This window comes from Vulpes vulpes, chromosome 11 (assembly GCF_048418805.1).
Source record: "Vulpes vulpes isolate BD-2025 chromosome 11, VulVul3, whole genome shotgun sequence".
NCBI classification, from domain to species: domain Eukaryota; kingdom Metazoa; phylum Chordata; class Mammalia; order Carnivora; family Canidae; genus Vulpes; species Vulpes vulpes.
Window position 1 is genome coordinate 81,276,310 of NC_132790.1, and position 27,917 is coordinate 81,304,226.

At 38.7% G+C, this 27,917-nt stretch overlaps 1 protein-coding gene and 1 long non-coding RNA gene across 4 annotated transcripts in view; one reads left to right on the forward strand and one right to left on the reverse strand.

Moving 5' to 3' along the window:
- Positions 1 to 3,246, reverse strand: part of LOC112932521 (uncharacterized) — a 105,277-nt gene extending 102,031 nt beyond the window's left edge. The window contains exon 1 of one of the 2 annotated variants that reach the window (XR_011995265.1): positions 3,150 to 3,246. This is a non-coding gene — a long non-coding RNA (uncharacterized lncRNA). Of the gene's footprint in view, positions 1 to 772; positions 857 to 3,149 lie in introns of those variants that run through there. The other variant, XR_011995266.1, reaches the window with a different exon arrangement.
- Positions 3,247 to 3,278: 32 nt separating this feature from the next.
- Positions 3,279 to 27,812, forward strand: SRPRB (SRP receptor subunit beta). 2 transcript variants are annotated; one of them, XM_072726898.1, is made up of 8 exons: positions 3,316 to 3,527; positions 4,998 to 5,092; positions 5,907 to 5,984; positions 9,573 to 9,655; positions 15,111 to 15,247; positions 16,367 to 16,421; positions 16,967 to 17,184; positions 26,559 to 27,812. In XM_072726898.1, the coding sequence occupies exons 1-7, from the start codon at positions 3,374 to 3,376 to the stop codon at positions 17,142 to 17,144; spliced, it is 780 nt and encodes a 259-aa protein (XP_072582999.1). In that variant the 5' UTR covers positions 3,316 to 3,373; the 3' UTR covers positions 17,145 to 17,184; positions 26,559 to 27,812. The 2 variants fall into 2 exon arrangements, with proteins under 2 accessions (XP_025871280.1, XP_072582999.1); XM_026015495.2 differs by lacking the exon at positions 16,967 to 17,184 and having other exon boundaries at positions 3,279 to 3,527.
- Positions 27,813 to 27,917: the final 105 nt, after the last annotated feature.

The following is a 27,917-nucleotide window of genomic DNA, read 5'->3' on the forward strand; positions in this document are numbered from 1 at the left end:
TACTTGAATCAGGTCCTGATTCTAGGGGGTTGGAAAAATGAACACTGGAACATCTGAAAATTATTGCTTTACCCTGATTCCCACAGTAGTCACTGCCCTGTCTCCTCTCCTTCTTCTGAAAGATGGAGGCTCACTCTTTCCATGCCTTACTTATTAATGGCTGAACACACAGAAACCAGTCTTCGCTCCACTCAACTCCCTGAAGCTACCCTGGCCAAAGTCACTAACCATCTGCCAACTGTGAAAATTTTATTTTATTTATTTATTTTTATTTTTATTTTTGAAAGACTTTATTTATTCATTCATGAAAGACATAGAGAGAGAGGCAGAAACATAGGCAGAGGGAGAAGCAGACTCCCTGCAAGAAGCCTAATGTGGGACTCGATCCCAGGACTCCAGGATCACACCCTTAGCCAAAGGCAGATGCTCAACTGCTGAGCCACCCAGGCGTCCCCCAACTGTGAAAATTTTAGTTTTAATTGTAATTCTTTCATTCCTGAGTCTGTTTACGGCACTTGATAGGGCTGATCACTCACCAATCATGTGACTGGTGTCCCTGGGTCTGAGATTGTGTCTACTATACTTTGGAGCTACTGGGAATAGAAGATGGAAAAAAGTGTCTGGTGAATGAGACATTTTAATTAATGCAAGAGAGGAAAAATTGTGTCACTACATTTATTTCATTGTAACTCTCCACTTGCTATTTGAATGAAGGAGAGAACACTTTCAGTAAGCAGCAGTCAATATCTGCCTCCCCTTCCTCTGGGCTCACCTCCTGGAAGTGTGTGTTGGTGGAGATGTGAAAGGATAGGAAGCAGATGATCTTCTCCTGCTCTCATTCCTGAGAATGGCACCACTTTCTCACTTGAGTGTGGAAGGTGTGCACATTTCTCCTGCCTTTACCCAGGAAACCTATTGGAAAAAAAAAAAGTCTGTCTCTTGTTAAAACCTTTCATCATTCCCAAACTTTACCACCACGGCAGAACTTTCTCATTCACATAGCTCTGACTAAAAATTCGTATACAGTTGGGGCAGTTATGGTAGGTGTTTTCCTGTTTGGCCCTTCTTCCTCCCCTGAATTTTTAGCTCCTAGCAGAGGAATCAATGGTTATTATAAAGGAGTGATGTGTATGTGTGTGTCTGTATGTGCATGCGCTGGGTGATGGATACAGAGCAGGGGCCAGGACCATAAGAAAGAAAGAAAGAAAGAAAGAAAGAAAGAAAGAAAGAAAGAAAGAAAGAATATGGTAAAATTACTGTCAGTTCTGATCATTTTAATTGACAATGCTAATTTAAAATAAAGTAGTTGACACCAATAAAAATAAAAATAAAATAAAACAAAATAAAATAAAAGTAGTTGGTTTACCCTCTTTAACCTCACCTCCTAAACATCCTTCCTTAATCTGGACTCCTTATTGCCTACATTTATCGATGAAAGGCCAGGAAAATGAATTGTACTATGTTAGAGCATACAGTTAAGCATAAAAAAGCCCAACTGCCTGGGCTTAATGGATAAGTTACCTCAGTTTGCCTCTGTAATTGGAATAATAGGTGAAGATTATGCAAAGTTATAAATTAAAATTATTTAAAACAGTGCCTGGTATCAACAAGCACTCATTAATGTTAGCGATTATCCTCACTATTTACCCTCCCCTCCATCTGCCAGCCTTGCTTCCATACCCATGCCCCACCCTCACCTCACCATTCCTTCTGAGCTCACTTTTCATTCAAGCCCTCATCACAGGAGCCCCCTTTGTTACAAGAGATGTTGCTGATCACTTCCAGGACACGTTTTACTCCTGTGTCACTGACTCTTCCTTTTTAGGTATCTTTGTGGGTTTCTTTCTCCTCACTTTTCATTCTGTCCCTGATTTTAATGACCACTTATCTATGTCTGAAGCTCAGATGAAAATATAGTGCCTATTGCTGAAGCTTTACATTTGTTTACTCTATTGCCTGCTTAATATAAGATTTTAGAACTCCTAGAGGCACCTGAAACTCACTATACAGAAGAGAGAGGTTTTCATTCTGGTTATGCCCTCAGCCCCAAGGTCCCTCCCTAATTCACTTTATGAACTTTGATCTTTTCAGGACTCCACACCAGCTGCTTCAGATGCAGGCTTGATAACTCTCCATCTTAACTCAGCATATCCAATTAGTCACCGCATCCTATACATTTTCCTCCTACATATATTTCAAATCTGTGGCCTCCTTTCCACTACTACCTCTGTTCCTGGTTCACACCCCGTGCATTTTTTTGCCAAAACACTGCAACAGCCCCGGGGCTGGCCTCCCTACCTTAGTCTTTCTCCAATCACAGTTCTCTATCTGCCAGTCATCTATGTTACCCCCAACTGAAACTTCTTATCCCATTCTGGATAAAGTCTAGGTTCCTTAGCATAGCACAAAATCCCTTCAGGTCGTTCCTGCCAACCTTTCCTGCTTCATCTCCTGCCACTTCTGCGGAAAGGACACCAGTTTCGTGACAGGCAGTCCCTAGGCAGGCCACTTCGGGCTCCCTAGGGTGTTTTATTTGGGTGATAAGTTGTTGGGTGTTTTTGTTTTTCATTACTTGCCGAAATTTGAAAAGGGGAACATTTCCCTTTCTGGCTTCTTTGGGAAAACTGGAAGGACTGGCTACCTTGGTCTCACCTACGTGCCTGGCATAGCGGGGGCTGTCCACTCCAGGCAGGAATGACAGCTGCAGTTTTCAACACCTCCACCCCGCGCACTGATTTTCCCAGCTGCTCCCGTCAATGTCAAAAATCTCAGCTGCAGCCCTAGATTTACACCGAATTGCTCGTTTTCTGCTACTCAGGCGCTCTTTGTCCTTTTGCACCTGCAGAGCCTAACCCATCATCCCTCGTGGCTCAGCTCCCGTCATTTTCCTCCAGGAGCTGGTCTCTGAACCTATGATGGGTACGAAGCGTCCCTTTCTGTATCCCCGTATCGCATCATACATCCTCTGTCACACCCCACGCCGGATTACACGCAGATGAAATGTTTGTGTAATGCCTGAGTTCCTCGCAAGACTCCCCTCTCTAAGGGGGCGACTGGAAAGCCTCCGTGAAGATTTCTCAAGCCATTCATTTTATGCATCCATCATTCCGTCAACACCCACGAAGAGGGCGGCGACATTTAACTCCTACCTTAAGGGATAAGCGTGTCACTCGTGAAATACCGTGCAACGCCGCTCGCTCGGCGGACAGCGTCCCAGAGCATTGCAACTGCCTTCGGGACCTCCCGGAACCCCGCCCCTGAAGGAGGAAATACAACGTGGGAACTACAACTCCCGTGATGCTCCGCTTCGGGCGCCTGCGCAGAGTCCAGGGCCACGTCGCTTTCGCGGCGCTGGAGACCACGCATCTCAGCCATGGCTGCCGCGGACTCCCGGAGGATGGGGGACGGTGGCGGTGTGGGGGGAGCCTTCCAGCCCTACCTAGACTCCTTGCGGCAGGAGCTGCAGCAGAGGGACCCGACGTTGCTGTCAGTCGTGGTGGCGGTTCTGGCGGTGCTGCTGACGCTGGGTAATCAGGCGGCCGGTGGTTTGGGCGGGTGTAGGCAGGCGCAGTTCCCGGCTTGGACGGGCTCGTGGAGACCGCGGACGCCGGGCGGGAGACTCACCGCTCCCTGTCTCCCTGCCTTGCTGCCTGCAGCCGCGGGAGTAGCGCTGCAATAAAGAGGCTCTCCTGCGGACCTTGGAGTGACGGCCTGGTCCTTGGGGGGCGGGTTACTTTTCCTTTTTCTGCCCCTGCTACGCCTGGAGCGCGCGGTCCTCCCCGCCCCCCCTTTTCTTTGCTCTTTCTACCAAGACTCGCAGGTCTTTAACTCCAAGTTTGCTTCCTGGGCGCTGGGGATACACAGTGCATAAGACAAGGTTGCACTTGAGGAGTCCACAGTCGGGGGGGCGGGGGTGCAGACACAGAAGGGCTGACAGTTGATAGTGGCTGGCACTCCGTGAAGGGCCTAATGACCGAGTAGGCGGCTAGACGCCAGCCGGAGGTAAGGACGGTGATAAATAGGCTACACGGGAGAAGCCTGGGGGCACAACACCCCCACGTTTATGGGGAATCCAAGAACCAGCCCTCCATTCACTCAGCACATACTTTCCCGCTGGGAACACTGACAACAGTAATGATTATAACGGTGGCAAAAATACCAGGGAAGTTCCAGCCGAATGAGGGGTTCTATGAGAGACTTCTGTTAATTTCTCTACCCCGACCATTCAGGCATACTATTGATGATCAAGGCATATATATTATATATTATATATATATAATTTTTTTGAGTCATTAACTTTATCACTCTTTATAGACATTGGTCCACTTCCACATGAAAAGTAGGGAGCATCTGCTTCCACTTAATATCCTAGAGAATGACAAACCATTAATAGTAACTTACACAGGGGGAAAAGTTATTAAAATAAAGATTTTATAGTCAAGCCCCAAGATGCCCCCAAATACTGGACTTTTGGGTGTCTAATGACGGGTATCTATAACTCCAGTTTCTTTTTAGATCAACATAGTGTTTTTAATATGCACCCTACGATTTAGATCATCAAACATTCAGAAGAGGTTAAAAACCAGCTACCCTCTATGAATCAGATGCAGTTGTCAATCTCCTGTTTAGGGCTACTTGAAGGTTAAAAAACCTTCTATCTTGTTTCAGAGATGTTTACATCAAGAGTGAGACATTTACAAATGGTTCATAGTATAGAACAACCCAAATGTCATTTTCACCTGTCCTGTGTAAGGAAGTTAAGCGCTAAGTTTGTCTAATAAACGTTCTTTTAGAGTGAATTACGGTATTGATGTGAATTGATTTGTGTGATATAGATTCCATAATATGCTCAAATATGATATAACCATTTAATATAACTTCATTCCATTTAACGTTTGGAAATGTGCACTGAAATAAATGTAAAACATTTAGAATAGCTTGTGTTATTTGTGTTGGGGAAAAAGGCATAATTTTGGTTGTTTCTCTCTATTCCACAGTGTTCTGGAAGTTCATCCGGAGCAGAAGGAGCAGTCAAAGAGCTGTTCTTCTTGTTGGCCTCTGCAACTCTGGGAAAACATTGCTGTTTGTCAGGGTAAATGCTTTGATTTACACCTCTTCTAAAGTTGATAGGAAATGTTAGGCCATCCCATTATCCCTGCGAGGTCATAGTTCATTTTGGAAAGAGAGCTGATGCTCACAATTTGGGAAGTTAAAAAAAATTTTTTTTTTTAAGATTTTATTTATTTATTCATGAGAGATAGAGGCAGAGACATGAGCAGAGGGAGAAGCAGGCTCCCAGTGGGGAGCCTGACGCAGGATTCCATCCCAGGACCCTGGAATCACAACTGAGCCAAAGGTAGACAGACGCTCTGCCACTGAGCCACCCAGGCATCCCTGGGGAGTTAATTCTTGACTCACTTGAAGACTTGAAAAACTTGAAAAGACTCTTGAAAAATTTGTGAACTGGAATTTCTTGACCTTTTCTATTTTCTTGCACCTGCCAGATACTGTTATTTAGTCCTTATCCCATTTTGGGGGCAGTTTTATGAACTACCTTTTATTCTTCCTTTTGAGAGGATAAATTACTTCCCTTCCACTACAGAAATATAATTTATAATGATTTGTGATAATTAAAAATATTTGTAGAAGTTTGGTAAATTTGGCCACCAAACCATTTGAAAACTAGGTTTTTTGTTTTTTTTTTTTTTTTCATTGTGGAAAGGGGAATGAAGATGCAGTGAATCAGATTTTTCTACAAGGGAAAAAACAATATAGTCTTTTTCAGTTGTTGCAAGCAACATTCATTTATTTGACCTGGCCCATTGGAGAGTTAGAATAAAATTGCTCTCTTTAGATTTGCTATTTATGTATTTACTCTGATCTCCTTTATATTGTTTTTTTTACAGTTGTTAACTGGCCTTTATAGGGACACTCAGACTTCTATTACCGACAGCTCTGCTATGTACAGAGTCAACAATACCAGGGTAAGGGGTTCATGGAATATTGGGAATCTGAGAATTTTACTTTACTTTGGTGTTTCATGAAAGGACATATGTAGGATAAATTAGTCTAAGGGTGTAGGTACCATTCATAGCTTATTTTTATGGATAATAGAATCCATGTGACAAATTCTGCTTTTGGCCATCCAAGCAGCAGATGTAATCATGCCATCCTGTTTTGTTGTACTTCATGCACACAGATGTTACATTACATTTTACTAGTTTTTGTTTCTATGTCTTTCCAACTTTACCATGAGTTCTAGAAGGTGAGCATTAAGCCTTTCTTATATTTGAATTTTCTAATATTGAATTTTTGTTCAATAATTCAAAATTCAAAAGGTTAAGAAGAATATTCAGTGAAAATTTTGCCTTTCCTGTCCCTACTAGGTCTTCTCCTTAGAGGCAATAACTTAACCATTTTCCTGTGTACCCTTCAGATAGTCTGTGCATATGCAACCATATCTGTGTATCTGTTACATTTTTTTAAGATTTTATTTTTAAGTAATCTCTTCACACAGCATGAGGCTCAGTCCCACAACCGGCAGAGCAGAAGTCCTGTGTTCCATCAGCTGAACCAGCCAGGCACCCCAGTTTTTTTTTTTTTTTTAAACGTTCCCTTTGCCCACTGTTTTTGTTTTTTTTTTTTTAAAGATTTATTTATTAGAGAGAGAGACCATGTGCACAGGCCAGGAGAGGGGTAGGGGAGAGACAAGAGACAGAGTCTTCAGCAGACTCTCTGCAAGCACAGCATTGAGCCTGACCTGTGGCTCCATCCCAGGACCCTGAGATCAGGACCTGAGCTAAAACCAAGAGTTGGGTGCTCAATCCACTGAGCCACCCAAGTGCCCCATGTTTTCTTTTGTTTTTTAACAGTATGACTGATAGAGTTGAGTTGTTTTGTTTTTCTCCCTCATTTGTACACATAGTACACCCTGATTGATTTGTGAACTACATAGTATTCCATTATGTGACTGTACCATTCAATTAAGTTCTTATTTACTTAGAGCTCTATTAACAAACATTTAGTTTGTTAAAATATTTTGGTTATACATTGTTGTGGTGAATATCTTAAAGAGCATGCATGTGACATTTCAGATACCAGTTAGGAATCACCAGAAGGACATTTTATGTACCTATGTAGCTCCAGAATGTGGATAGTGACTGCTAAGTCAGTTATAATGCAAAATAAGTATTTGATGAGTGGAAGAAAGGGTGGGGGCTGGTTGAGGGGTGGATGTAAAGAGAGATGAATGAAAATAGTTATCTTAGAGAGCTTTTCTCCTTTTCTTTGCCTCCTGCCCCCTTTTCTGGTGCCTCCAGAATTAAATATTGTAAACAGAGATAAAGAGACATTCTTCTAAATGTCTTACAAATACTTTTTGCTTTTTTCAATAATGTGCTCTTTCTAGCCCAGTCCTTTTTATTATTATTATTTTTTAAAGATTTTATTTATTTATTCACGAGAGACAGAGAGGGAGAGAGAGAGAGGCAGAGACACAGGGAGAGGGAGAAGCAAGCTCCATGCAGGGTCCGGGTCTCCAGGATCATGCCCTAGCCCAGTCTTTTTTAAACTCCCAAGATTTTAGGTTTTGGTGGTTCAGGTTTCAGAGATTTTTAATTCTTGAGGGACTTGTGCCAGATTTTTTTAAGTGGGATATTCCAGGGTATACTTTAGACCTGGATATTCCAGGGTATACTTTAGACCTGTACTTTCCAATGGAATAGCCATTGGCTATGTGTGACTATTGAGCACCTGAAATGTGACTAGTCCAAATTGAGGGATGCTAGAAGTGTAAAGTATACAACAGATCTTGAACTTGGAATGAAAAGTAAAATACCAACAATTTCTTGATTTTTTTTTTTTTTTTTTAGATTTAATTTATTTATTCATGAGAGAGAGAGAGAGAGAGGCAGAGACACAGGCAGAGGGAGAAGCAGGCTCCATGCAGGGAACCTGATGTGGGAGTCGATCCCAGGACTCCAGGATCATGACCTGAGCTGAAGGCGAACCCTCAACCGCTGAGCCACCCAAGCATCCCCTTGACATTTTTTTTACTTTTAAAAAGATTTCTTAGATACATTGGGTTAAATGATATATATTATTAATTTAACTTTATATCTTTTAACTTTTTTAATATGGCTTTTGGAAAATTTTACATACAAGGCTTGCATATTTTTATTGAAGATGTAGGGGCGCCTGGGTGGCTCAGCTCTGTTAAGGAGCTGACTCTTGATTTTGGCTCAGGTCATGATCTCAGAGTTAGGAGATCAAGCCCTGCATAGGGCTCTGTGCTAGGCATGGAGCCTGCTTGAGATTGTCTTTAGCTCTCCCTCTGCCCCCATTCCATGTATGCTCTCTCTTAAAAAAAAAAAAAAAGAGAGAGAGAGAGAAAAATGTAGAACATTCCTCCCTTTTTAAACTCCTCCCAGCTTCCCACCCTCCTATGTTTTAGATCTAGTCTCTCTCAAGTTAGTAATGTATCTATTAATGTGTCTTTTTAAATTCCTTATAGTGGTGTACTGCTGATTATGAAATACGGTAATGGATCCTAACCCGAAATCCCCAAACTCTTACCAGTATGGTTTTTTTTTTTTTTTTAAGCTAGCATACATCTTTGTTTGTTTTGCATCCATCATATTTTTGCCCTTAAAAGACTATGCAGACTCAGTGACAGGTCATAATGAATCCGGTTGTAATTACGTCAGATCTGTGCATATTGCTGACTTGCTCCTGCTGAACAGTGGTTAGGGCTGGCTATGGATAAGGTAGAAAATCGGGAACTCGTTCATAGGTCTGATAAACTTACCAGGATTATACCAGAGAGTCTTACTGAGCATAGCCACATCCAGATTGACTCTGAGCTCAAGGAAGAATGCCTGGAATGAACAGCACTTTAGTGGGTGCTTAGTGAGTCAGCTCAGAATGGGCACATTGCCTCCCTGTTTCAGTGATTGACACAAAATATTGACATTTGGAACAAATAAACAGTATGTCTAGTTGACAAATATTTAAAAAATTATAGTGGACACGTAAAGGAATGTTTTGTTGTTAACAAAGATTGGGGATCCCTGTAATGATAACATGCTATATGATAAAGTGTAGATCTCCAATTACATGATTTAGTTTGTGAATGTTCACTACTATTTTCACATTCACATGTTTTTGTTTTTATTCATACTAGTATATTTCCCCAACCTCAGACGGATCTTACTTCTCTGACTCCCCCAGACAGGGTCAGGTTTTTCACGTACCCTCAGAACATTTATCAAAGTTGTAATTTTACATTTATTTGTAATTTTACATTGTGTTGATCTTTCTGATTATATTATAAGCCCTGTTGGAACAGGGATCATGTCTGTTTTTGCTCACTGTTAAATCCCAGGAGCCCCTACTAGTGATTTATAAATAGAAGATGCTGTGTGAACATTTATTTGATTCATTAATTAATTATGGTGAACATTTTTTTGTTTATGGACACTCTTCTGGTACCTGAAATCTCATATGAAAAGTTCATGTTGTGAATGTGAATAAGGACCAAAACATTTATTTAATGTTATTACTGTCATCTGTAGGCCACTAGCCTGACTTTGATTGATCTCCCTGGCCATGAGAGCTTGAGACTTCAGTTCTTAGAGCGTTTTAAGGCTTCAGCCAGGTAAGTAGGATTTGGTGTCAACTTGCCTGAATCTGTATATCAAGGCCACCCATGCTTGCAGTGGTGGTATTCAGGAGGCAGCCTGGTGCCCTATAGGGAAAAGAGCATGGATCCTGAGGTCAACCAGTTCTGGGTTGCAAGCCCACCTTTACTAGGATTTTATGGAGATTATATGAGATAACATTTGAAAGTGTTTCTCAAGAGTTCAGAAAGTGTTAACTGTAACCATGTTAGTAAAGTTTTCGTTTACTTTGAGGATAAATTTTAATAATGTGTAGAACTATTAAAATCCAAAACAGGAATTTGAAAGCCAGGTGAAATCTTAGAAGTTATTTAAATTCAACATTATATATTTCTGTTCTTAAATTACCTAAATTTAGTGCCTCAAAAGAACAGAACAATATTTTCATATTTCTTTTAGTATTTTCCTAATGTTACTGTTATTTAAAATTCTGGTGCTGCAGTTGAAAATACTTGATTCTTGTTTTGTCTCCCCCCCCCCCCCACCCTTTTTTTTTTTTTTTTTTAAGATTTCTTATTTATTTAATCATGAGACATACAGAAAGAGGGAGAGGCACAGGCACAGGCACAGGCAGAGGGAGAGGCAGGCTCCATGCAGAGAGCCCAACACTGGACCTGATCCCCGTCTCCAGGATCACACCCTGGGCTGAAGGCAGCGCTAAACCACTGAGCCACCCGGGCTGCCCTTGTTTCGTCTCTAACACTGATATGAACTTAAGAGGAAAATCAGTATATCACATTTCATTGATTTTAAGTCCTTTTCATATCTGTGAAATTAGAATGCTAGTTATAGTTGTTTGTGTCATAGTTAAGTTGGCAATATTTTCCCTTTCTTGTATCTGAGATAATAATGTGTCTTTTAATTGATGGAATCTTAGGTTTGATTAAATGAGGTAGTTGTTTCTTTCCTTATTTTTTTTAACTTATTTAAATTCAGTTAGTTAACAAATAGTGTATCATGGGATACCTTGGTGGCTTAGTGGTTTAGCACCACCTTCAGCCCAGGGCGTGATCCTGGAGACCTGGGATCGAGTTCCACGTCAGGCTCCCTGCATGGGGCCTCCTTCTCCCTCTGCCTATGTCTCTGCCTCTCTCTCATTCTCTCTCTGTCTCTCATGAATAAATAAAATCTCAAAAACAAGAAAACAAATAGTGTATCATTATGTAGCTATAGAGTTCAGTTATTCATCCACTGCATATAATACCCAGCTGCTCATTACATCACATGCTCTCCTTAAAACCACAGTGAGATACAACTTCAGAATGGCTAAGATTAACAAGTCAGGAATCACCAAACATTGGCAAGAATGCAGAGAAAGTGGAACTCTCTTACACTCTTGGTGGAAGTGCAGTCTGGTAAAGCCATTCTGGAAGACAGTACAGAAGTTCCTCAAGAAGTTAAAAATAAAACTACCCTATGACCCAGCAATTGCACTACTAGGTATTTACCCAAAGAATATAAACATGATTTGAAGGGGCGCCTACACCCCAATGTTTATAGTAGCAATGCCCACAATAGTCAAACTATGGAAAGAGTCCAATTGTCTTTTCTTATTTTTAAAGAGGTCTTAATTTTAATTTGTTGTTGCTTCCTTGCCCACAAGATGGGGGTGATGAGCAGTCTGTTTATTGTGTGGATTTTTTAAAAAAGTACAATATTTTTTAGAGCAGTTTTAGCTTCGTAGCAAACTTAAGCAACAGGTGCAAAGATTTCCTGTATTCTTCCCCGCCCCACACAACATGATTAGCCTTCCCTATTATAAGCATCCTTCACCAGAATGATTCCTTTGTTAATAATTGATGAACCTACACTGACACACCATAATCATTCTGAATCTGTGTTTTACATTAGGATTCACTCTTGGTGTTGTACATTCTGCGGATTTGAACCAATGTATAATGACATGTATTCAAAATTTATAGCATCAAACAATTTTCACTGTCCTAAAAATTCTGTGTTCTGCTAATTCATCCATTTGTTGCCTAACCCCTGACAACTACTCACCTTTTTATAGTCCTCATATTTTGCCTTTTTCAGAATGTCAAATAGTTGGAATCATATAATATGTAGCCTGTTAGACTGGCTTCTTTTACTTACTAATATGCATTCAAGTTACTTCCATATTTTTTCATTGTTTGATAGCTCATTTCTTTTTAGTGCTTAATGATATGTCTTTGGACGTACTACAGTTTATCCATTCACCTACTTAAGGACTTCTTGGTTGCTTCCAAGTTTTGGCAGTTCTGAAGAAAGCTGCTTTAAGCATCCACATGCAGGTTTTTGTGTGGACATAAGTTTTTGGGTGAATATCAAGGAGTGCAGTTGAGGACTCACATGGTAGGAATATGTTTAGTTTTGTGAGAAATTGCCAAACCGTCTTCCAAAGTGGCTGTACCATTTTGCATTCCCACCGTCAATAAGAGTTCCTCTTGCTCTGTATCCTCACCAGCATTTAGTGTTGTCCGTGTTCTGGATTTCAGGTGTTCTAATAGATATGCAGTGATAACTAACTGCTGTAAGTTGCATTTCCCTGATGACATTGACAGGATGTGGAACATCTCTTCATAGACATATTTGCTGTCTATAGATCTTGTTTGGTGAGGTGTCTGTAAAGATCTTTGACCCATTTTTTAATTGGGTTGTTTGTTTTCTTTTTTTTTTAATTTTTTTTTTTTAATTTATTTATGATAGTCACAGAGAGAGAGAGAGGCAGAGACACAGGCAGAGGGAGAAGCAGGCTCCATGCACCGGGAGCCCCATGTGGGATTCGATCCTGGGTCTCCAGGATCGCGCCCTGGGCCAAAGACAGGCGCTAAACCGCTGCGCCACCCAGGGATCCCCGGGTTGTTTGTTTTTAAGAGTTCTTTATATATTTTGGATAACAGTTTGTTATCAAATATATCTTTTGCAAATATTTTCTCCCAGTCTTTGGTTCATCTTCTCATTCTTTTGATGGTGACTCTTGTAGAGCAGAAATTTTTATCTTTAATAAAGTCTTACTTTATTGATTTTCTTTTTCATGGATTGTACCTTTAGTGTTGCATTTAAAAAAAATCATTGCCAGACCCAAGATATTTAGAATCTCTCCTGTGTTCTCTCTCAGGAGTTTTAAAATTTTGTGGTTAACATTTATGTGATACATTTTGATTTAATTTTTGTGAAAAGGATATGGTCTGTATCTATTTGTTATGTGTATTCATTTTTTTGCATGTGGATGTTTAGCCGTTCTGGCATTATTTGAAAAGGTTATCTTTGTTCTGTTGTACAGATCTTACTCGATTTACGATAGGGTTACATCCTGATAAACCCATAGTAAGTTGAAAATATTTCAAGTTGAAAATGCATTTAAGACACATACCAAATATCATAACTTAGCTTATTAGCCTACCTTAAATGTGTTCAGAACACTTATATTAACCTACGGTTGGGCAAAATTATCTAACACAAAGTCTATTTTATAATAAAGTGTTGAATATCTCTGTGTAATTTGTTGAATACTGTACTACAAGTAAAAACCAGAATAGTTCTGTGTATCAGTTGCTTACCCTCCTGACCCAGTGCCTGACTGGGAGTAGTGGCTTCTGCTGCTGCCCAGTATCATGAGCGATTTTACTGCATATTACTAGCCCAGGAAAAGATTAAAATTCAAAATCTGAGGTATTATAATTCAAAATCTATTGAATATGTATTGCTTTTGCATCGTTGTAAAGTAAAAAAGTTCTAAGTTGGTATTGTAAGTTGGGGACCATGTGTATTGCCTTTCCTCCTTTGTCAAAGATCACTTAACTACATAGATAGGGGTCTCTTTCTGGACTTTATTCTGTTCTGCTCGTCTCTTTTTCCATCAGGACCATGCTGTCTTGATCACTAAAGCTTCATACTAAGTTGGGCAGTGTCCTCCAGCTTTGCTCTTTAGTTTAGTGTTGGCTCTTCTGAGTCTTTTGCCTCTATATAAACTACAGAATCAGTTTTTCAACATCCACAGATTAAGTTGCTGAGGTTTTGATTGGATTTTATTGTAATCTATAGATCAAGTTGGGAAGAACTGATATTTTGAAGTTGTTTAGTCTTATCCATGATTGTGGATGGAATATTTCTGTTTATCTAGTTCTGCTTTGATTGTGTTGATGAGTTTTATAGTTTTCCTTATATAGTTCTTGTACATATTTTATTAGATTTATATCAAAGTTTCATTTTGGGGGGATGATAATATAAATGGTATTGTGTTTTTAATATTTTGTTATCATTGCTGTTTTTTACTGCTGTAGGCTATGAAAACCTCTCTCCAGAAAGGGCTCATATTTCCTTCTCCTGGGGGCCCTTGGGGTTCATTGAGTCTTGCCCCAGTTTTATATAAATTTTTCTGCATCATACACCATGAAAGAGTGTAAATTCATACCCACCCCCCATCTGTGCGGCACAGGAGGTCTGGTATTTCAGTTCCTCTTGGATTATTTTCCCATACCACCTTCCACTAGATTTTAGGGTGTAAGCTTTGTGCAGGGTGTTTACTTCCACAGCTGCATGTTGGCCATTGCACATTTCCAGCGATGAATGCTCATTCAGACCCTGGTCCCTACAGTCTGTTATCTGCTGTTTTTCCTGGATTGCTTTGCTTTAGCTTTGATACCTCTTTATTTCTGGCACATGAAGATTCTCACTGTTGCTGCCTTAGATTGGGCCCTGTTGGATCATTATGCTTCTAGTTTGATTACCCTCTTAGAATTATCTGTCTTCCATTCAGCACCAAAATTCTTTGTAACAGAAAAGTAAAAACTGTAGATGAGTGGGTCATTCCCCTTTGCTGCCTGACCCGGTTTCCTCCCTGTGTACTAGCCTACCTTGAGTTCTCTAGGCCATGTTGTCCCACTCCTTTGTGCTCGGCACATACTACTTTCCAGAAGGACTGTGTTCCAGTTGTTTGGCTAAAATCCAGCTCAGCTGTTGACATCCTCCTTTAAGTCCTCTTGACTTGTTCTCATGTGAATGGTCTTCCTCTCTGTTCCTGTTATAGCAGGTATATATGTCTGTTTTAGCATTTTATCACAGTATTGCATATAATGATTTCTTGGTCTTTGACGGCAGGCATGATTTCTTCTTGTCTTTTCAGATCAGTCATTGATAGACAGTAACACTCAGTAGTCCTTTGTTTTTGGTTGTCTTATAAAACTTGATAAAAAATAATATTTCAAACTGTACAGTCACCAGAAGTACATAGTCATCAAAAATGCACACACTTCACTTGACATCTCCTCAGTAGTCCTTTGTTAAGTGAGTATTTGTATGGTGTGATTATACCTGTGCATGCTTGCATGTGAGTCTGTTGTGTGTTATTCATTAGGATTGAATTCGATGAAATTAAGGATACAATTTTTCAATATAATGCTGCAGTACCTCATGCTTCTGTGGTGGTTTTTCTTTCTCCCCCTCCAGGGCTATTGTGTTTGTTGTGGATAGTGCAACCTTCCAGCGAGAGGTAAAAGATGTGGCCGAGTTCCTGTATCAAGTCCTCATTGACAGCATGAGTCTGAAGAACACACCGTCATTCTTAATTGCCTGCAATAAGCAAGGTGCCATCATGTTTTCCAGCAATAATAATTGAGATTTTTCTGGGAATGCTACTAGGAGCTAATATAGTTATCTACAGTTGTTATTATTGAGATGAGAGGCAATTGTTAATGAACTATGAGGATTTTAAATCCTAAGATCATTTATATACCTGCATCTTCATTAATTTTACCAGGCTGTTCTAAGGAACACCTGTTCTACTACCAACTTTTCTTTGATACAGTGTTTGCATTTCTCAAAATCATAAATCATTTTACTTCATTTACCAAGTTAAGTTTGTCAGATTGACAGTATTGACACAGTTGTGGAGGGCTGGGGGGAAGCTCTCCTTTCGAACAAGCTTACCTTCCAGCACATTTCATCAAGGGGAGTTTACACAAGTTGTGTTTCTTTAACCCCGTAACCATTAATTTTTTTTTTGTCACACCCAATAAAACTAGACTTCAGTTTCATTACCTCTAACATAGGGTAAAACCATTTGATTTTACAGTCTTCTTTCAGATTAAAATTCTGATCTTATGGAGAACCCAGTACATTTCTCAGAAGTGATCGAGTAGTAATAACCCTAACAATGCCTAATCAGGAATTGGTCTTAGGATCATTACCTGACCTGTTTTCTTTTATTCAGTATGAGGAGAAAAGGTAATATTTATTTGGCTTTTGCTGTGTGCCAAACCAGTGTTTCTTTCCAAGGTGCACCTGAGTGACATACCGTCTTAGTATCAGCTGGAAATGTGCTTGGTTTACTTTAATATGACAAGTAGGATATTTCTGTTGGGGGTGAAGGCTTTTGTTACAAATAAGAAGCTGGTAGGTTTTCTTCTGTTACTCGGGCTGGACTTCTCTATATGTTGACTTAGCAGGTCTGTAAGATGTAGAAAACTTTGATGAAAGAGCTAGTCAGTTTTAGGGTCACAAGCTTAATGTACTTGTAAGCATTATTGTGGGATATCCCATACATGCAAATATAAAGCTTACTTTGATAGTGAAGCTACTAATGGTAAAAAGCTCTTAAAAAAAAAAAAAGAAGTTTCTTAGTTTAAATTGGAACTTTCCATATGTGTAAGTCTTGGGAAAAGACCCTTTCTGTTTAAACTATAACAGTCTTTATTTTTTAACAGACATTACAATGGCAAAATCCGCAAAGTTAATTCAGCAACAGCTTGAGAAAGAACTGTGAGTATGAATAAGTCATATTGATTAATGTATATCTTAAAACCTAGGAAATATATATACCACTTAAGATCTTTGGTTGTGTATGATTACCACAGTCTAAAGAATAGTGTGAAATATATTTGTTAAATAATTGGCAAAAGAATTAATGGAATTCTAAAAAGCATCAATGGGATGGGATACTTTATAAATTCATAGAAAGAAGATCTCAGGTTTATTGAGACTGTAAGCTCAATTATTTTCCTACTGTTTCTAGTTCATTTATAGTAGATATGAAAGGTTTTAGAAACTAAAAAATTTGAAAGCCATGGAAATTTTTGTTGACAGAATAAGAAATGAATGCTTCCGAAGAATTAAAAAGTCTATTATACTATTTTATGACTTAATTTATTGTTTTCCAGCTATTTTGCAGTATTATTTAGCTTGATTTTAATGTTTAAAAATTTGTAAGTTGAGCAATAACCTTCTGAATTTAAGGAATCCAGCTTGTCTGTACTCTACCGATTTTTTTTGTTTTGTTTTGTTTTTTTATTTATTTTTTATGATAGTCACAGAGAGAGAGAGAGAGAGAGACACAGACAGAGGGAGAAGCAGGCTCCATGCACCGGGAGCCTGACGTGGGATTCGATCCCGGGTCTCCAGTATCGCGCCTTGGGCCAAAGGCAGGCGCCAAACAGCTGCGCCACCCAGGGATCCCTACTCTACCGATTTGTAAGAGCTAGCTAACAGCTTGCTTACTCGGAGCTACCATCAACATCCTGATGAAGCAAGTTACGCTTTCTTGTTGCTGTCGTATAGGACTTTTTATTTTTTATTAAAGAATCTGATGAGGAAAAATTGTATAAATTCAACTTTGGGGGGTACCTGGGTGACTCAATTGGTTAAGTGTCTGCCTTCGGCTCAAGTCATGATCCCAGTGTCCTGGGATTGAGCCCCTTGTCGAGTTAGGCTCCTTGCTCAGTGGAGAGTTTTCTTCTCCCTCTATCCTGCTCCCTGCTCATGCTCTCTCAAATAAATAAATAAAATCTTTAAAAAAAATTTCAACTTTGAGCACATTTCTTCCCCACTAGAATTTACTAACTCGTTTATACATTTAACAAGCACCTATATAATTCATCTAGTAGATGGCAAACACTGCATTTAGGATATGACCATAGGGGAAAATGTTGTGTGGTTCCTATATTCAGGAGCTTAGGGTTGACAAACTGCTGCTCAGGGTGTGCAAAGAAGGTATAGTTTTACATTTTTAAAGGGCAGGTAAAAAAAATAAAAAATATGTGACAGAAACTGTCACATTTAATTTACATAAACATTTCATTTATGGCTCTTTACAGAAAAATTTTACCAGGCCTGGTCTATTTATTTTCTGTGGCTTCTTTTCTTTTTTAATTTTAATTTTTTAAAGATTTTATTTGTTTATTCATGAGAGACACACAGAGAGAGGCAGAGACAGGCAGAGGGAGAAGCAGGCTCCATGCAGGGAGCCGGATTTGGGACCTGATCCCAGAACTCCAGGATCACACCCTGAGCCGAAGGCAGATGCTTAACCGCTGAGCCACCTAGGCATCCCTCTTTTTTTTTTTTTTTTTCTTTTAATTGAGAATGATATATTTAATTCCATATGCTTTAAAGTTTTTAATATATGAATAGAAGAGTAAAGTTAGCTGTTTAATCAGACTTATCAAAGACCTCATGCCTTCAAGTTGAATGAATATCAAAGAGATTTTTTTAAAACCCTTTTATGGAGGGGTAATATCGATATGTAAAAAGCTGTGCATAGTTAATATATACAACTCCATGCATTTGGGGATAAGTATCCACCTTTGAAACCATCACCACCATTGAGGCCGTAAAAGTATCCATCACTTTTCAGTTTCCTCCTGCTCTCTTTATTATTTGTGTATGCGTGTGTGTATGTGTGTGTGTGAGAGAGAATGTTTCATGAGATTACTTAAGATTTACCATATTACAGATTTTAAGTATATAATGCAGTATTGTTAGCTATAGATACTATGCTGTGTAGTAGGTCTCTAGTACATACTTATTTGCATAACTGAAACTTTCACAAAAAGATTTTACTTGCGAGAGAGAGAGTGTGTGTGAGCATGAGTGAGGGGTCGAGACAGAAGAAGAGTTTCAGAAAAGGAGAAGCTGGCTCTCTGCTAAGCAGGGAGACCGAGGTGGGGCTCCATCCCAGGACCCTAAGGTCATGGCCTGAGCTGCTTAGGCAAGTGCTGAAAAGGCAGACACTTAACTGCCTGAGCCACGCAGGCACCCCTGCATATCTGAAACTTTATAACCTTTGACTTGATGGTCAAAGACTCTCTTTCTCTCCCTCTTCCCATCCTAGTAAGCACCATTCTACTCTGCTTCCATGTGTTTGCTGTAGATTCCATATATAAGTGTGATCATATATTATTTGTCTTACTGTGTCTGTGCCTGTTATATCACTTAGCATAATGTCCTTTAGGTTCATCCATGTTGTTGTAAATAGTAGGATTTCCTTCTTTTTTTCAGGGCTGAATAATATTCCATTGTGTTTATGTTCTTTATTTTCTTTATCCATTCATCCTTTGATGGACATTTAGGTTGCTTCCATATATTGTCTGTTGTAATAATGTGACGGTGAACATGGTGGTGCAAGTAGCTCTTCAAGATTCTGATTTTAATTTCTTTGGATAAATACCCAGAAGTGGGATTGTTGGACCATATGGTGGTAGTTTTATTTGTAATTTTTTTGAAGAATCTTCATGCTGTTTTCTGTAGTGACTATACCAGTTTACATTCCTGCCAACAATGTACCAGGATTGGCCTTGTCTGCATCTCCACAGACAGCTTAGTGTGTTTATTAGTCATTATCTCAGATGTGAGGTGATATCTCATGGTGGTTTTGATTTGCATTTCCCTGATAGTTATGTTACATACTTTTTCATGTACTTCTTGGCTATTTGTCCTCTTTGGAGAAATGTCTATTCAGAAATGTCTGTCCTTTGTTTATTTTTCAGTTAGATTATTAGGGGTTTGTTACTGACTTGGATGAGTTCCTTATATATTTTGGATATTAACCCTTATCAGCTATGTGGTTCGTAGGTATGTTTTCCAGTCCCAGGTTATTTTTCTATTTTACTGATAGTTTCCTTTGCTCTGCAGAAGTTATTTAATTTAGCAATCACAATTATGTTTTCTTCTGTTGGTGTCATATCCAAAAATTCATTGCCACAACCAAGGTCACTGAGCTTCTCCCCTGTATTTTCTTCTTGCATTTTTATGGTTTTAGGTCTTATATGTAAGTCTTTAATCCATTTTGAGTTAATTTTTGTGTATGGTGTAAGGTAAAGGTCTAATTTTATTCTTTTGCATATAGATATTCAGTTTTCCTAGCACTATTTATTGAAGAGACTATCCTTTACTAATTCTATTTCTTGTCATCATCCTTGTCATTCAGAGGTTAACGGACCATATGTGTGGGTTTATTTCTGGCCCCTCTATTCTATTCTGTTGGTCTGTATGTCTTCTTATGTCAGTATCATACTGTTTTTGTTACTATGGCTTTGTTACACAATTTGAAATCTGAAAGTGTGATGCCTCCAGCTTAAGGTGTTTTTACTCAAGATTACTTTGGCTGTTATGGGTCTTTTGTGGTTCTATATGAATTCTATCATTGTTTCTTTTATTTCTGTAAAAAATTCCGTTGGAGTATTGATAAGTATTGCATTGCATCTCTAGAGGGCTTTGCATCATATGGCGATTTTAACAATATCTAATTATTCCAATCTAAGAATAAGGGATATCTTTTCCTTTATTCATGTCTTCAATTTCTTTCATGAATGTCTTAAACTTTTTAGTGTATAGATCTTTTGCCTACTTCATTACATTTATGCCTAAGTGTTATATTTTTGATGCTACTGTAAATAGGATTGGTAATTCTTAATTTCTGATAATTCGTTAGTAGTGTATAAAACATAATTGATTTTTGTATGTTGATTTTGTATCCTGAAACTTTACTGAATTTGTTTGGTAGTTCTGTTTTTTTTTTGGTGCTGTCTTTACGGATTTATATATATGAGATGAAGTCATCTGTGAACAGATAATCATTTTCTTTTCAGATTTTCATGCTTTTTCTTTCTTTCTTTGCCTAATTAGTCTATCTAGGACTTCCAGTGCTACCCTGAATAGAAGTGGTGAGAGTGGGCATCCTTGTCTTGATAGAGGAAAAGTTTCCAGCTTTTCACTGTTGAAGAAGATATTTTCTGTGGGCTTGTCATATATGGCCCACATATTATTTTCAGTTACATTCCTTCTGTGTCCATTTGGCTGAGTTTTGATCATGAAAGTGTGTTGAACTTTGTCAGGTGATTTTCATTATCTGTTGAGATGATCATCAATAATGTGATGATCATAAAGTAAAGGTGTATCACCTTTATTGGTTTGTATATGTTGAACTATCTATCTTGAGTAAATGCCATTTGATCATAGTGTACAATTCATTTAATGTGTGTACTGTTGAATTTGGTTTGCCAGTATTTTGTTGAGGACTTTTGCATCCGTGTTCATTAGGAATATTAGCCTATATTTTTCTTGTAGTATCCTTATCTGGTTTGGATATCAGGGTAATGCTGGCCTTGTAAAATGAGTTTGGAAGTGTTACCTCCACTTTAATTAGGAAGAATTTGAGAAGAATTGGTGTTGATTCTCCTTGAAATGTTTGGTGGAATTCACCAGTGAGCCATCTGATCCTGGGCTTTTCTTTGTTGGTGGTTTTTGATTACTGATTCAGTCTCTTTCCTTGTTATTGGTCTGTTCAGATTTTCTATTTTTTCATGATTCAGTTTTGGTATATTGTCTGTTTCTAGGAATTTATCCATTTCTTCTAGGATGTCTAATTTGTTTTGTTTTGTTTTTTAAGATTTTATTTATTTATGCATGAGAGACAGAGAGAGACAGACAGACAGATACACAGGCAGAGGGAGAAGCAGGCTCCATGCAGGGAGCCTGACTCGGGACTGGATCCTGGATCTCCGGGATCAGGCCCTGAACCAGAGGCGGCGCTAAACCGCTGAGCCACCCGGGCTGCCCAGATGTCTAATTTGTTTAGGCATCTGGGCAGTAGTAGTAGTCTCTTACCCTTTGTATTTCTGTAGTATAAGTTACCCCCTTTCATTTCTGATTTTATTAATTTTAGTCGTCTTTCTCTCTGCTAAAGGTTTGTCAATTTTGTTTATCTTTCAATAAAACAACTCTTTGTTTCATTGATATTTTCTATTGTTTTCTAGTCTGTATTTCATTGGTTTCTGCTTTTATTTTTTCCTTCCTTCTGCTCACTTTGGGGTTAGTTTGTTCTTTTTCTAGTTCCTGGAGGTGTCAAGTTAGGTTGTTTATCTGAGATCTTTCTTTTTTCTTAGAGTAGATGTTTATTGCTATAAATTTCCCTCTCAGAACTGCCTTTTGCTGTATCCTGTAAGTTTGATGTGTTGGGTTTCCATTTTCATTTGTTATTTTTTATTTGCCTTTGGATTCTTCCTTGACCTATTAGTTATTCATAAATGTGTTATTTACTCCCCTCATATTTGTAAATTTTCCAGTATTCCTTCTGTTACTGATTTCTAGGTTCATACCTTTGTGGTCAGAAAAGATACTTGATGTGATATCAGTCTTCTTAAATTTATTGACTTGTTTTGTGGCCTAACATACTATCTATCCTGGAGACTGTTCTTTGTACGCTTAAAGAGACTGCATTCTGCAGTTGTTGGATGAAATATTCTGTATTTGTCTGTTAGGTATATTTGGTATATGTTGTTTTCTTATTGATTCTCTGAATTATCTATTCATTGTTGGAAGTGTGGTATTGAAATCCCCTGCTATTACTGTATTGATATCTATTTCTCTCCTTAGTTCTATTACTCTTTGCTTTATGTATTTAGGTTCTCTGATGTTAGGTGCATATTTGGTTACAAAATCCTCTTGATGAATTGACCCCTTTATTATTATTTAATGACTTTTTTTGTCTCTCATGACAATTTTTGACTGAAAGTCTGTTTTATTGAAATAACCATAGCCAGCTCTATTCTTTTGGTTATCATTTGCTTGGTATATGTTTTTCTGTCTCCTGGAGACAGCTTGTTTTTTTTAATCCATTCATCTACTCTGTTTTGATTAGAGAATTTAAACCATTTACATTTAAAGAATTACTGATAGGTAAGGACTTAGTTTTGTTGTGTTCTGTTTTATAATTCCTTTGCCCCTTTCTTCTTCTCTTTCTTTAATGATTTGTTTGTGGTGTTATGCTTTGATTCCTTTCTCTTTATTTGTGTATCTATAAGTTTTTTTCTTTGTGATTACAATGAAACTTTTATAAAACATAATATTGGCAATCTTATTTTAAGTGGATAACAGCTTCCACTGCATACAAAAATTATATTCATTAACTTCTTCCCCTTCACTTTATACTGTTGATTCCACAATTCACATTTTTATCCACAATTCACATTTTTATATTGTATATCCATTGATACATATATATATTTTAGATTTTATTTATTCATGAGAGACACAGAAACATAAGCAGAGGGAGAAGCAGGCTCCTTACAGGGAGCCTGATGCGGCACTCAATCCCAGGACTCTGGGATCATGACCCGAGCCAAAGGCAGACGCTCAACCACTGAGCTACCCAGGCGCCCCATTAATAAATTATTGTAGCCATAGTTACCTTTAATACTTTGTCTCTAACTTTTATTCTAGAGTTAAGTGATTTATGTGTCACCATTATGGAGTTAGAGTATTCTGAATTTGAATATACTCTTACTGTTATAGTGAGTTTTATACTTTCATGTGTTTTCACGTTGTTAGTGTCCTTTTGTTTCACCTTGAAGAACTGCCTTTAGCATTTCTTGCAAGGTGGGGGTAGTGGTTATGAACTCCCTCAGAGTTTGTGTGTCTGGGAAATTTTTTTCTCATTCATGTCTGAAGGACAGTTTTGCTGGGCATAGTATTGTTGGTGGCGGGTTTTTTTTCTTTCAGCACTTTGAATATATCATTCCGTTCTTTATTGGCATACAGAGTTTCTGCTAAGACTAAGAAAGTTGCTCATGTGGGGTTTCCATATTTGTGACCATTAGCTTTTCTCTTGCTGCTTTCAAAATTCTCTGTCTTTGACTTTTTGTCAATTGTAGTGTGTCGTGGTGAAACTCTGTTTAATCTATTTGGGATTCTTTGGACTTAATGGACCTGGATGTTCATTTCCCTTTCCAGATTTAGGTATTTTCTGTATTATTTCTTTATAAATAGGTTTTCTGTTTGTCTTTCTCTGTTCCTTCTGGGACTGCCATAATGATTGTACTTGATTCCTTTAATGATGTCTTATAAGTTATGTAGTCAGTCTCTCTTTACTCTTTCTTTTTTGTTCTTCTCATTAGATAACTTCAGATTACCTGCATTCAAGCTGAGTCTTTCTTCTGTTTGTCTGCTGTTAAGGATCTCTGAATTTTTCACATTAGTCATTATGTTCTTTAGCTCCAGAATATCATAAAAATTTTTTATGGCCTCCTCTTTGTTGAGCTTCTCATTTTTTCTTTTGTTTTCTTTCTTTCTTTCTTTCTTTCTTTCTTTCTTTCTTTCTTTCTTTCTTTCTTCTTTCTTTCTTTTCTTTCTTCTTTCTTTTTTCTTTCTTTCTTTCTTTCTTTTCTTTTCTTTCTTTCTTTTCTTTCTTCTTTCTTTTTTCTTTCTTTTCTTTTCTTTTCTTTTCTTTTCTTTTCTTTTCTTTTCTTTTCTTTTCTTTCTTTCTTTTCTTTCTTTTCTTTCTTTCTTTCTTTCTTTTAGGCTCCATGCTCACCGTTGGGCTGGAACTCACAAACCTGAAATCAAGAGTCTCATTCTCTACCAACTGAGCCAGTGAAGGGCCCCAAATTTCATTTTTATTCATATATTATTTTTCTCATTTTGTTGAGTTGTCCTCTTTTATAGCTCAATGAACTTTCAAATTATTAGCTCGAATTCTTTGTCAGGCATTTAATAGATTTCCATTTCTTTAAGGTTAGTTTTTGGTGCTTTACTCTGTGCCTTTGATAGGCTGCTGGAGTCCTTGGGCAGACTGGCCCGGCTCCTAGGTCCATGGGTATGTGGGCCTACTGCCTGGGTTCATAGAAGTGGGCCCTGCACCAGGATCCACTTGGGTGGCCTAGAACTGGATCTGTTGGGGCAGGCCTGGTGCTGTGGTCCATGGTGGTGGTCCTGGAGCTTGGTCCCACAGGAGTGGGCTGCGGCCATGGGTCTAGACTGGTGTTGGATTCTGTGATGTAGTGAGTGCTTACTTCATTGTCCTACCACCAAGTGAAACATATCTCTCCGTGCTTGCAGGAGAAATAATGTAGATAATGTGAAACTGTCCTTCCTACTCTCTTCCATGCATCTTTTTTTATTTCTGTGTAATAGTCAGGTGCTGTAATCTGAGACCTGGATTGCTTCTCTCTAATGCATGGGTGGTTTTTCAAATTAATGGTTCTGTGAGAAGGCTTGTGCTAGAAATTCCTATTCTCCCATCTTGCTGATGTCAGTGTCAGTGTCAGTGTCTTTTGTCCCTTCTGAAATTGTATGTTTATCATTTCTTCCCTTAGTCCTGATGTTCACTCTCTTGAGACTATAAGTTGCTCGTTAGGCTAAGGAAATTGGAACAATTAGATAATTTGGTTTTTATTTTATTTTATATTTTTTTATTTTTATTTATTTTTTTTGATAATTTGGTTTTTATAGAGACTCTGTTGCCGTTGTTGGGAAGGGGGGAATGTGATCATAATACTTATGTGTCCATTTTGTTTTTTTCTTTTAAGCAGTATGGTTGAACTTTTCCTATGTTCTAAACATATATTTTCCTTAGTCCAGTTTTTCACTCTGAAGATCCATAGAAAAGCAATATATACTATTAAAAGTTAGTGAAGTAAAAAGTTAGAAGTTGGAAAGAGTATCAAATTAGGAGTCAAATTTTATTTTTAAAAGTTAGTTTATTTTTGTTAGTAATCTCTACACTCAACGTGGAGCTTAAACTCACAACCCTGAGCTCAAGAGTCACATGCCTTCTGACTGAGCCAGCAAGGTGCCCCAGGAGTCTGATTTTAGATTAATCCTGTATTTGTGAGAATTAGGTCCTATCAGCCCTGAAGCATTTCAGAGTCTTCTGGATAACAAGGCTAATAACTATGTTCACATGGATTTATGGCAAGAGCTGAGTACATATTACTATGTTGGGTGTTTTTCCTTTTAAAGTTTTATTGTAAAATATTTTACATATAAAGGGATACATATGTTGAATTTAAAGAATATTAAAATGAATATCCATGGACCCACCACCTTGCTTAGAAGGCCCTATAGGCTCCTCCCTAATATCTTGAATTTTATATTGTTTTTTAAAAATATTTTTCCATGTGTGAAGGTTTCTTTCTAGACAAGGTATTATTTAATTTTTTCTGCAGATTCCTCACTAATTTTCATGTAGTCTTACAGCTCCAGTAAATGCTTTATTTTGTAAGGAAGCACATTGGGAGCATGTATTCCTCTGCTTCTGGAAAGCAGAAAGGGTGGGAGAAGTAGACACATGAACATTGCTGTGCACGCTGTTTTGGGGCCAGCAGGTGGCAGTAAAACAGCTTAAATCAGGAACGTTTTCATGGGCAAAGACGTGGGAGCCCAAACTGGGTTTGAGAATCTGGAGTTTGTGGATTTACTAAGCTCTGTATCCAAATAGACTCGTGACAAATATAAATACTGTATCTTCCCACACATAACTTGCAGAGACTTAAGTTATTATGACACAGCATATTTTAAAAAATCTGTTCAAAACTAGCATCATGTAGATGATCCTAGTGGTAGGGGATAGGGGGCCCCAGGCTGAGAGAAGGTGTGACCTGGGCACATTATTGACCTACTCTTATCCAGCCAAGTCAGGCTGGACAACCATCTCTGCTGTCTGAGAGCAATCTATGAATGCAAAGGATTATTCAGCTGTCTTAATAGCATAATTGACAGTTTTATGATTAATATGTAAATGAGTGCTGAAATGTTTAGGAATGAGTTTGGCTTCGTAAAGGCCTTTAGTTGCTCTTTAAAAGTTATTACTCTCTCCTTCTGACTTGTTCTTCTTTTGTTTCACAGCAACACTTTACGGGTCACTCGTTCTGCGGCCCCCAGCACACTGGACAGTTCCAGCACTGCCCCTGCTCAGCTAGGAAAGAAAGGCAAAGAATTTGAGTTCTCACAATTGCCCCTCAAAGTGGAGTTCCTGGAGTGCAGCGCCAAGGGCGGAAGAGGGGACACTGGCTCCGCTGACATCCAGGACCTGGAGAAGTGGCTGGCTAAAATCGCCTGAGGGGCAGAGGCAAAGCGCAGGACGTGAATGTGTGTGTGTGTGTGTGTGTGTGTCTTGACAGTTTTGGAAAAGGGTGTGGTAGTCTGGAGTTGACAAAGAAGGGGTACAAAATGTGATTAGAAAACATTTTCTTGTTCTGGAAAGAAATTATTGTTGAAAGTAACTTGGAATTTTTGTTTTTAAGTTTAGTTCTCCCTCAGTGCTTTCTAGTCACTTACCTGCCTATGTGTCTTCCCTTGGTTAAGGTGTATGTTGCTGCGTCCCTTTAGTGTATACATGACAGAGGGTCAGGGTCTTTGTGACCCTAAGGAGTGGATCCACAGAGAGAGGATATTGTCATGAGAGTATGGTTATCATCTGAGAAGTCTCTTATCCTCTGCTTCTATGTATTAGTCCCTTTTCCTGAAAACAGATCTGTCTGTTTGGAGCCAGTTGATTCCATTTGCCCTTGACATTCATGGGCAGTATATCGTCTAGTTCTTTGTGAATTCTCAGAGGTGTGAGTGTAGTTACAGTGCGGTCCCTCAACGTGTGAAGACAGTAGAAAACAGCAAGGCTGTGCCAATGGCGGGTCTGTTCTTCATCAGCTTGGTGACTTGTCCGCACTCCAGCCTCATAGCACTTAGGTCTCAAAAACTTGCCCTGAACCCTTGGAGTCATTCCCAGGTGATAGAACTATAAATGCTAAATCCCCACATGCCAACGGTCTAGTATGTTCTTGTGGTTTTCCTTAACAGAGGAGAACATGAAGATTTCCAAACTGTTGTGGGTTTTTGGATGGCCGAGGGCTCCTGGGCTATGTTCATGTGCTGTTTGAGTAGCCCCTATCCTGTACTCAGAGCTAGAATGCCATGGACCACGTGTGAATGAAAACACTTCTCTGTAGTTACTTAAAGCCCATAGTCACAGGTGGTTAAAAGAAAAGTTAGCCTTTTCAAAGTGACGCTCTTCATTATCTTGTATGGTGGCTTTTTTATGGCTTTTATAAATTATTAATGCATTTTTTGGTTAAATAAAGCAACCTGTCTGGCTTGAAGCAATTAAATGGAATGGTATAGTGTGTACAAACAGGGGCCTGTGTTAGGGTGCAGGCCTGGTTGGTTGCACGTTCCCAGGGCCTGAAGACGGCAGTATACACCAGAACC

Excerpts from the sequence above, each read along its gene's own strand:
- SRPRB (XM_026015495.2), top strand. The coding sequence starts at position 3,374 with ATGGCTGCCGCGGACTCCCGGAGGATGGGGGACGGTGGCGGTGTGGGG. Across the intron at positions 5,985-9,572 it reads ACAGAGTCAACAATACCAGG|GCCACTAGCCTGACTTTGAT; the intron begins GTAAGGGGTTCA and ends TGTCATCTGTAG. Across the intron at positions 9,656-15,110 it reads CGTTTTAAGGCTTCAGCCAG|GGCTATTGTGTTTGTTGTGG; the intron begins GTAAGTAGGATT and ends CTCCCCCTCCAG.